Below are 10,181 nucleotides of genomic sequence, written 5' to 3' on the forward strand. Positions count from 1 at the left end.
TACACCAGCCCACAGGGGATTATTGTGTCCGTCCGTGCAGGGTGGGGAGGGGCTGGGTCTGGAGGGGAGGGTGGGGGAGGGGCTGGGTGGGGAGGGTGGGGCTGGGTGGGAGGGGTGGGGCTGGGTGGGGAGGGGCTGGTCACCCCGTGGTGCCCTTATAAAACTCAACGTTTAACCTACTCTTGTGCCATATTTGCGGAATACACCACGCCGCCGTTGACCCTGGCCATTGACCGAGCAACCCAACGTTCTTACCGGCTCCCTCCGCAGGACAATGTGTTTAGATAGCGGGGGGGCGCGGGGGGCACGTGTGCGCCATCAGAGATTCGCTTCGGAATTCCAATGCGGCGGTTCTCATTGGTTCGGGATGACGGACGAACGCAGTGCGGACGATCTGATTGGTCAGAGGTCATAGACAAACAAAGGGTGGGGGTCGTCGTTCAGATTGGTCACCGATGACGGGAAGCGCTCCGATTGGTTAGTGATGACTGAGTGACGGACGGGAAAGTGCTTTGATTGGTCAGTGATGAGTCATCCGCCGACGCAATGAGCATTCTGATTGGTTAGTGAAGACGCATCCTCACCGGGGGTTCATTCTGATTGGTCAGGGAAGACGGAGTGACACACGGAGAGCGTGAAATCAGCAACACCCAGGGAGCGATCTTGATTGGTCCACGATGACGAACACATGGGGGACGTTTTGATTGGTTATTGATTAAACACATTATAATGGTGACGCTGCGTTGGCAGTGGTGAGCAAGCGGTGCTATGAAGACGGGTCATTGCCCGAAACGTCGCCTATTAAAAAAATATTAAGGCCACGGTGTTATTGGCAAACGTGTCGAATTTTTGTGTGCGCGTGTGTTTAATTATGGGCTGGAGGAGAGGTGGACTGATGTAGTCCAGGAGGATGTGGAGCTGAGTGGACTTGCCGATGACTGGTACCAGCGGTGTCAAGATCGGCCTCTGTGGAGGAGGCTCGTGAAGGACGCTACTGGGCAGTTGGAGGCAGTCGCCCTCCAACAACAACGGAGGGCGGAGGAGCGACGCTCACAACAACGAGCGGAGCGACGGGTTGCTAAAGCACAGCAAGTCAATCGACCCGTGGCACTTGCTGGGTCTGTCCCATGACCTCCTGTCAGCAGCGAGCCTTCAACATTTCACGTGGCCACAACGTGCACCTAGCCTGGCACAGGCGCCGTGGTGACGATCACCGTCACTTCGTGGCGAATGCCGGTGTGTGTTAATGATGGCTGAGTGACACAGGACGTCGTGATGAGCCAGTGATGATAGCCAGACACATCGCTCCGACAGCGACAATTTAATAGGCAGATTAATTCTACACGGATGGCACATGGGAAAAGCTGACAAAACGATTCTCTCGGGGTTTTTTTGCCCCCCTCCCCTTCCCCAACCCCCCTCCCAGATTTCACAGCGATCCCCTTTACACCATTTACACATGCATCATCATGTACGAACAATAAGTCCACGTCCTTAAGGAACCCGTGGAACGTTGAGACGACGTTTCCATGCTTCACTGGGTAGCAGCCAAACACGCGGCTGCCGTGTGCCACTTAGCAGGGACGCCCCGCGCCGCAAGCAACGTCACATCGCCTTAGCTCATAAACGTGATTTTGTGAATCATTAAAACGCATGCTGTGCTGTAACAATCTAATGTGCGCGCGTGCGGTGCGTGTCCTTGTGTGCGCGCGTGTTTTTTGCGTGTCTAAAAAAAATGGGACCTTTTTTGCCAGTATCAAATGGTAAAACCTCTTCTTGTTTTTTTCCATACTTTGTTTTGTCTTTGTGTGTATTTGTGGGTCTTTGTCTTTGTGTCTTTGTCTTTGTGTGTCTTTGTTCGGGCGTGGTGCTGGCCACCCACCCCTCGTGTGCCGTGCCGGCCTTCATTGGTGCTACTCGCTAACAGCACTTGCCCCAACAGTCTGTTACAGGCTACACGGGGGTCTTTGTTCATGTAGATGTCATGTATCAGTGTCTTTAATATGTATGTGTACACATGTTGTGTGTGTGTGTCAGTTTAAATGTATGCGTCTGTGTCTTTGTGCTCATTGAATGTATGCACGTGGATAGTTGTCTGTGTGTGTGTGTGTTCATATATGTAAATGTGTGTGTGTGTGCGGGTACGTGTGATTCTGTCCGTGTGCTTGATTGGGTGTACCGTTTGTGCATGTGGATAGCGATGTGTCTCTGTGTGTGTTCATGTATTCCACGTTAACTTTAATGCCCTATTCACCAGCCCCGAGCCCGCTGAGACTAGCCATCTCGTCTGCAGAAACGTGGCTTTTGTAAATGTTAATGGTGGTTTATCAACATTATTATTAAGGATTAATAATTTATCGTGTCCGTAATTAATGTGAAATGATTCAACACTGGTCCCATAACACTGTGGGTGGCCTTAAAAAGGAAACATACGGTATACAATAGGAGATGTTTCCGCCAATATCGCTTTTTCATGGCAAATGATTAAATATTTTCTTGACTTTTAAGGCAAACGTATTATTGATTAATGTGTTAAGTTGTTGGTGTTGTTATTTGTGCTTGTGAATCACTAAAAACGAACTATCACTGTACGATGTGGGTAATCGCGTATCGTTTTAAATGTCGGAAAATCTAATTTGACGTAAGGTGAAATTAACGCTCAGACCGACCAGTCTCTGATTGGGGATCTCTAGAAAGTAATGGACCTGGAGACTGGGTCTCTGATGGGGTCTCTAGACAGTGATGGACCAGGTGACCGGGTCTCTGATGGGATCTCTAGACAGTGATGGACCAGGAGACCGGGTCTCTGATGGGGTCTCTAGGCAGTGATGGACCAGGAGACCGGGTCTCTGATGGGTCTCTAGACGGTGATGGACCAGGAGACCGGGTCTCTGATGGGGTCTCTAGGCAGTGATGGACCAGAAGACCGGGTCTCTGATGGGGTCTCTAGGCAGTGATGGACCAGGAGACCGGGTCTCTGATGGGGTCTCTAGACAGTGATGGACCAGGAGACCAAGTCTCTGATGGGGTCTCTAGGCAGTGATGGACCAGGAGACCTGGTCTCCGATGGGTCTCTAGACGGTGATGGACCAGGAGACCGGGTCTCTGATGGCATCTCTAGGCAGTGATGGACCAGGAGACCGGGTCTCTGATGGGGTCTCTAGGCAGTGATGGGCCAGGAGACCGGGTCTCTGATGGGGTCTCTAGACAGTGATGGACCAGGAGACCAGGTCTCTGATGGGGTATCTAGGCAGTGATGGACCAGGAGACCGGGTCTCTGATGGGGTCTCTAGGCAGTGATGGACCAGGAGACCGGGTCTCTGATGGCGTCTCTAGACAGTGATGGACCAGGAGACCGGGTCTCTGATGGGATCTCTAGAAAGTGATGGACCAGGAGACCGGGTCTCTGATAGGGTCTCTAGACAGTGATGGACCAGGAGACCGGGTCTCTGATGGGGTCTCTAGGCAGTGATGGACCAGGAGACCGGGTCTCTAATGGGATCTCTAGGCGGTGATGGACCAGGAGACCGGGTCTCTGATGGCATCTCTGGACAGTGATGGACCAGGAGACCGGGTCTCTGATGGGGTCTCTAGGCAGTGATGGACCAGGAGACCGGGTCTCTGATGGGTCTCTAGACGGTGATGGACCAGGAGACCGGGTCTCTGATGGGGTCTCTAGGCAGTGATGGACTGGGAGACAGGGTCTCTGATGGGTCTCTAGGCAGTGATGGGCCAGGAGACCGGGTCTCTGATGGGGTCTCTAGGCAGTGATGGACCAGGAGACAGGGTCTCTGATGGGTCTCTAGGCAGTGATGGACCAGGAGACCGGGTCTCTGATGGGGTCTCTAGGCAGTGATGGACTGGGAGACCGGGTCTCTGATGGGGTCTCTAGGCAGTGATGGACCAGGAGACCGGGTCTCTGATGGGGTCTCTAGGCAGTGATGGACCAGGAGACCGGGTCTCTGATGGGGTCTCTAGACAATCTTAAACTATCAGGATACACGACACTTAATTTGTAATACTTTTTTGGTTATATTAGTGGGTTCTCAGTACAATAAAGTTATCCATTTAGCAATAAGAACAAATCAATAACAATAATACGTTCTAACTGTTGTAGAGTGTACGCTGTGATTATGCGGCATGCTTCCTGACTAGAACAATAGTTGCAATCGTTTTTGTTGTTGTTGTTTGTAAATAAATTCCCAGTGCAGGGAGCAATCCGACTCGTGGGTGTTCGCGTGATGTGAGAAGCCTGGTGTAATGCCGGTTTGAGACGGGATGTAGGCGCGATTGCTGCTAATGGTGGTGTGATACCATTGGCATCAGTGGTAGCGTTGATGGAAGTGACTGATGTTTTTGTTTTATAACGGTGACAATGATGATGCTGATGGGAGTGTCATTGGTCGTGTTTCAGTAGTGCGTGGTTAGCTGTTGATGGTTGTGATTCTAATGATGATGATGATGCGCTGTTGGTGTCAGTATTTCCCCGGGTGTATCAGTGGCGAGTGGGAGCATTCTTTGTTGTGGTGGTGGTGGTGGTGATGAAGATGTTGGCGATTATAATTGTTGATGATGCTGACATTGGCGAGAATGGCAGTGGCATTGGTATTTGTTTGTGATGATGCCGATGATGGTATTAATGTGATCAGCTGTATTAGCCGTGCAGTGGTGATGGTGGCGGTGATTATAATTTAGCCGTCATGACGATTTGTGGTGATAGTGGTAGTACTAGAGTCATTTGTGCTGTATTAGCATTATCAACTGTGTTGGTGGTGAGTGGTGGCTAATTGATTAACTACTAATTACCCTCTGGTTATTGGTGACGACAATGATGATGATGATGATGACGACGACGAGGTCACCATGATAACGGTAGCGATATTAGGTTTTAGCGTAATCAACTGTTTCACGAAGTGAGCGGTAATGCTGATGGCAGTAATTGTGATGCTGATGCTGCTGATGATGATGCTCATGACGATGCTGTAGACGATTGACGACCGTGTCATCGTCGGCTGGATCCGCGGCGACGGTGGTGAGCGAGCGAGCGAGCGAGTTTTTGAATCTGGTGAAATCCGTGGCGTCTGGCGACAGAGTGGGTGGCCCCTTGACCCCGCGACTCGAACCCGAAGCCCACCACCCACCCCGCCGCGTCTTCTACAGACACTTGAGCAGGAACGAGTTGCAGGAGGTGCCACGGGTACAGTCGCAGAGCTTCCCGATGCGAGACCCTTTGCGCACCGCGCACCACTCGCCCGCATCGCACTGGCACGGGGGGAGGGAGGGGGGGAGAGAGGGGGGGCATCAGAATATATTTTGTATCCGGGAGAAATCCGATGAGCTATGAAGCTTCGTTTTTTTACCATATGAGACTAGGCTCTATAGAAAGCTGTCTCTGGTGTGGACCAATCAGTTTCAAAGACAATGCATAAATGATCAGAGTATTGTTTTTTGTTTGCATTTGACTGCAGGTATTGTGGTTAATGTAAACATGATTCCTTGCAAAAGGTGTCAGTTTTGTTGCCAGAAAAAGGGGAAAACCCCTATTAGTGTTGAGGTTTGTTTTTACTGTTGTTGTTGTTGTTATAGTAGGTTTTTACCCTTTTAACTGGTACAAAACTGACACCTTTATTCAAGGCATCATGTTTGCAATGACCACAACACAAGTAGTCAAAAAAGCAAACAAAAAGAAGCAACTCTGATAAGGATGATAATATGCACTGTCCTTGAAGTTGATTGGCCCACACCCGAGACGGCTTTCTTTAGAGCCTAGTCCCCATTGGTGTAGGGCCAGATGACACCAGAAGGCGTACAACTCAAACACAGTGCAATATCAGAGTATTGAGAGCTCGGGGTAAGCATTTACACTATGAGATCTCTTTTACCAGTGGCAAAATATAATAGTAGGTTTTTACCCTTTTAACTGGTACAAAACTGACACCTTTATTCAAGGCATCATGTTTGCAATGACCACAACACAAGTAGTCAAAAAAGCAAACAAAAAGAAGCAACTCTGATAAGGATGATAATATGCACTGTCCTTGAAGTTGATTGGCCCACACCCGAGACGGCTTTCTTTAGAGCCTAGTCCCCATTGGTGTAGGGCCAGATGACACCAGAAGGCGTACAACTCAAACACAGTGCAATATCAGAGTATTGAGAGCTCGGGGTAAGCATTTACACTATGAGATCTCTTTTACCAGTGGCAAAATATAATAGTAGGTTTTTACCCTTTTAACTGGTACAAAACTGACACCTTTATTCAAGGCATCATGTTTGCAATGACCACAACACAAGTAGTCAAAAAAGCAAACAAAAAGAAGCAACTCTGATAAGGATGATAATATGCACTGTCCTTGACCAGTTAAAAGGGTAAAAACCTACTATTATATTTTGCCACTGGTAAAAGAGATCTCATAGTGTTGTTGTTGTTGTTTGTCTGTGCTTGTGCACCATTGCCAACGCAACAACAACTTCAGCGGCAGCGTCACCCAGGGTACTGTGTCCCGTGCGCGTTGCGGTGATTGGTATCTCACGATGGGGAGCTGTCCGTATTTCTTCTCCCAGCTGGGCATCCTCTTGTTTTGAAGCTTTTCCAGCACACTCTGCAATGCGTCCAACTGTGGGACAGCAAACAAAGACGAAGATCCCCCGTACAGCCAGTGAAAGACCATACTCTTTGGTTCTTTCGGTAAAGTCACGTAGGTGTAAAATAAAATATATATTTTTTTAAAATAAAACATAAATTATTTTATATATTTTTTAAATAAAATATCTTTTTTTAAAATAAAAAATAATTTATCTTATATGTTTTTTAAAATAAAATATATTTTTTAAAAATAAAAAATTATTTATTTTATATATTTTTTAAAATAAAATATGTTTTTTTAAAATAAAAAATAATGTTTTTTCTACCTACGTGACTTACCGAAAGAACCAAAGAGTATGGATTCATGCAGTCACAAAAGCTTCAAATCTAGAGTGAAAGACTGTTGGGGCAAGTGCTGTTAGCGAGCACCTATTCAGACCGGCACGGCACACGAGGGGGTGGGTGGCCAGCACCACGCCCGAGCGCCTTTGTCTCCCCGGTGGCGATGTTTACCACACACCGCACCAGCCACTCTCGGATCACCGTGTTCGTAGCGCAACGATGCGAATTGTTATCTTGTGTAACATTTGACGTGCTTTGAAGGAGGGCCTTTGCCCAAAACGTTGCCTATTATATATTTAAACAAAAAAACTAAACAATTGTTTTTATTTAAGCAGGTAAGGCTGTATCGCTTTTTGTTATTTTCTTTGAACCTATCTACGTGTCTTTACCGAAAGACCCAAGAATACGAATTTCTGCAGTCACGAAAGCTTTAAGTCATGGTAAAACAAAATTAAACATTTTTTTAGTTTAGTAGTTTCGACGGTCACGTGGTGGTATCAGTGAACGTGTTGAATCTTTCATGATTACATTCAGTTCTCATCTCCCCCTTCCTCTCCCTCCCTCTCCCTGCGCCCCTCTCCCTGCTCCCCTCCCCTCCTCCCCTCTCCTCCCCTCTCCTCCCCTTCCCTCTCCTCCACCCCTCCCTCCCCTCCACCCCTCCCTCCCCTCCCTCCCCTCCCTCCCCTCCCTCCCCTCCCCTCCCTCCCTCCCCTTTCCTCCTCCCCTCTCTCTCCCTGCTCCCCTCCCCTGCTTCCCTCTCTCCCTCCTCCCCTCCCCCCCTCCCTCCCCTCCCCTCTCCTCCACCCCTCACTCTTTTCCCCATCACCCCCTCCCCTCCCCCCTGCCCTCCCTCCCATCCCCCCCTCCCCTCTTTCCCCCCTCTCCCCTCTCATCCCCCCCCTCCCCTCCCCCTCCCTCCCCTCTCACCAGCTCCTTCTCGTGGGACGCGTCCAAGTCCTTGGCTGGGTACTCCTCGAGGGAGCGCGACTCGAGCTGCAGCTGCTGCGACGACTCGGCCCGCGCGACTCCGCACAGCGAGCTGCTGAGCAGCAGCAGCAGCAGCAGCGACAGCAGCAGCAGCAGCGGGGGCGCGGGGGGCGGGGCGGCGGGCAGCTGTGCGGGGGCGCGGCGGGCGCTGTCCATGGTGCTGAGCGATAAGGTCCGAAGAGAGAACAACGGGGGGTTTACAACCACCAACAACAGCAACAACCAACAATAACAACCACAACCAACAACAATAACAACAACAACCAACAACAATAACAACCACCAACAACCAACCACCAACAACAACCACCACCAACAACCACCAACAGCAACCACCAACAGCAACCACCAACAGCAACCACCAACAACAACCACCAACAACAACAACAACAACAACCACCAACAACAACAACAACCACCAACAACAACCACCACTAACAAAGACAAATACAACGACCCCCCTTGTAGCCTTAACAGACTGTTGGGGGCAAGTGCCGTGAGCGAGTAGCACTGCCTATGAACACCCACACGGCACACGAGGGGGTGGATGGCCACCACCACGCCCGGCTGCTTTTGATGTTGGCTACCGACTCATTTGAGGCTGAGTCGACCTAGGGGAGACCCAGGACCGGTTCAGATAATCGTCACTCGTGTTGGTGGCCGTGAGCGGGAATCAAACTCGTGTCGCCGGGTTCGTAGCGCAGCGCGCTGACCGCTACACTACTACCGCGTCCCATACACGTGCCTAGGTTCGTACACGGATGGATACATGGAGAGATGTAAGAGCCAATGGAGATTGTGTATATCGTGAAATGAAACCAAGATAAATGTCGTATTCAACAAACTACATTTTAACTGCTTCTTACATCTTCTTGGTTCTTTCGGTAAAGTCACGTAGAAGGGAAATAATAAAATAATAAAAATTCAACAATCAAAAATTATCTTACATATAGACGTACACATCTGCATGTAGATAATCACAGCCCTGCATATTGACCTGCCTACACTTACAAAGAGACTCGCACGCTTGCACGCAGACTAAAGTAATCTTACACAGAAACTCGCAGACTCGCATTGAGACTTACCTACACTTGAAATAGAGACTCACGCTTGCATATAGACGAAAGTAAACTTACGCGGGGACTGAGACTCGGATAGAGACGCACTTAAACTTACACCGAGACTCGCACTGGCATGGCATGCAGAGGAAAGTGAACTTACATCGGAATCCCCATACGCGCACAACAACCCCCGCCAACAGATGTGGACTCACACCGAGACCTGCAAACCTTTACAGAGCGACTTTCGGAATTACAGCGAGAATCATGGACATCACGGGTGATGTGTGGGGTCATTTAGCAACCGGCTAAATTAACAATAATGACTGTTCGTGTAGATAAACACGAGTTTGTTTGTCTTTACAACCGGCGGCTCTTAATCTCCTCCGGACAGAACTAAACGCACGCGCTGGCAGTAATGCACAAGCGCAAATGAAAACACTAAACGCGTTCGTCAATAATTCATGAGCGCCTTTGATCAATGCGCAATAGGAGGATACGTCACACGCGACGATTTCGGACCATCGTGAGTGCATGGTAATATAATAAATCAGCTGATAGGCGTGAAATACCTGTCTGAGAAGACGGAGGAGAGAGGTAGGCAAGGAGGTATGTGTTTAAGTGCGTGTGTGTGTGTTCTTCAGGCGATACAGGGGATCTGTCTCTCTGCGTGTATACTGATGTGTGTATAATTGTACGTGTTATCTATCTGCTTGTCGATATACGTATATTAGATGTGTGTGTGTGTGCGTCTTTGTATATCTATATTTTTTGTATATTCAGGATATGTGTGTAAACGTGTGACTGATATTCGTATCCGTGTGCTTAGATTTGCCTGTGCGTGTGTGCGTACATGCGGCGGTGTGTCCGCCTGAACTTGTCTAAACGTGTCTGTATAGTTTGTCTTGTAATATACAGCTGTGTGTGTAGGTCTAGCGCTATGTATCTATATATACACGTATATAGCAATAGCTGTCTCTACGTGCATATGCGTGTAATGTCTATTCTGCCGTGTGTGTATGTAAGAGCAAGAGAGAGAGAGACAGAGAGTCTGCTGAAGGCAACACCCGCGCTGTCTGACGCGGTGGGACACGGAGTCTTTGGGGCTTTTATAGCCGCACGACTTGCCCAGCCTCCACGGTGGAGGGCGGGCGGAGCGAATTGGGACAGGCAAGGTTGGTGAATGAGCCCAGAGCCATGGCATTAAG

The 10,181-nt window shown here is 49.2% G+C and overlaps 1 protein-coding gene across 2 annotated transcripts; it reads right to left on the reverse strand.

Moving 5' to 3' along the window:
- Positions 1-2,513: 2,513 nt before the first annotated feature.
- LOC144950757 (cocaine- and amphetamine-regulated transcript protein-like) lies at positions 2,514-9,854 on the reverse strand. 2 transcript variants are annotated; one of them, XM_078880831.1, is made up of 4 exons: positions 9,546-9,854; positions 7,856-8,075; positions 6,534-6,617; positions 2,514-5,262 (listed from the first exon to the last, which is right to left on the reverse strand). In XM_078880831.1, exons 2-4 carry the CDS (start codon positions 8,069-8,071, stop codon positions 5,155-5,157), a joined length of 408 nt encoding a protein of 135 aa, XP_078736957.1. In that variant the 5' UTR covers positions 8,072-8,075; positions 9,546-9,854; the 3' UTR covers positions 2,514-5,154. The 2 variants fall into 2 exon arrangements, with proteins under 2 accessions (XP_078736957.1, XP_078736958.1); XM_078880832.1 differs by lacking the exon at positions 9,546-9,854 and having other exon boundaries at positions 7,856-8,217.
- Positions 9,855-10,181: the final 327 nt, after the last annotated feature.

Source organism: Lampetra fluviatilis, chromosome 59, assembly GCF_964198595.1.
Source record: "Lampetra fluviatilis chromosome 59, kcLamFluv1.1, whole genome shotgun sequence".
NCBI classification, from domain to species: Eukaryota; Metazoa; Chordata; class Hyperoartia; order Petromyzontiformes; family Petromyzontidae; genus Lampetra; species Lampetra fluviatilis.

What these genes read in the sequence shown, in the direction of transcription:
- LOC144950757 (XM_078880831.1), bottom strand. Translation starts at nt 8,071, where the DNA reads ATGGACAGCGCCCGCCGCGCCCCCGCACAGCTGCCCGCCGCCCCGCCC. An exon ending in CGTCCCACGAGAAGGAGCTG is followed by an intron (nt 6,618 to 7,855) that starts GTGAGAGGGGAG and finishes GCTGTCCCACAG; the next exon opens with TTGGACGCATTGCAGAGTGT. An exon ending in AATACGGACAGCTCCCCATC is followed by an intron (nt 5,263 to 6,533) that starts GTGAGATACCAA and finishes CCCCCGTGCCAG; the next exon opens with TGCGATGCGGGCGAGTGGTG.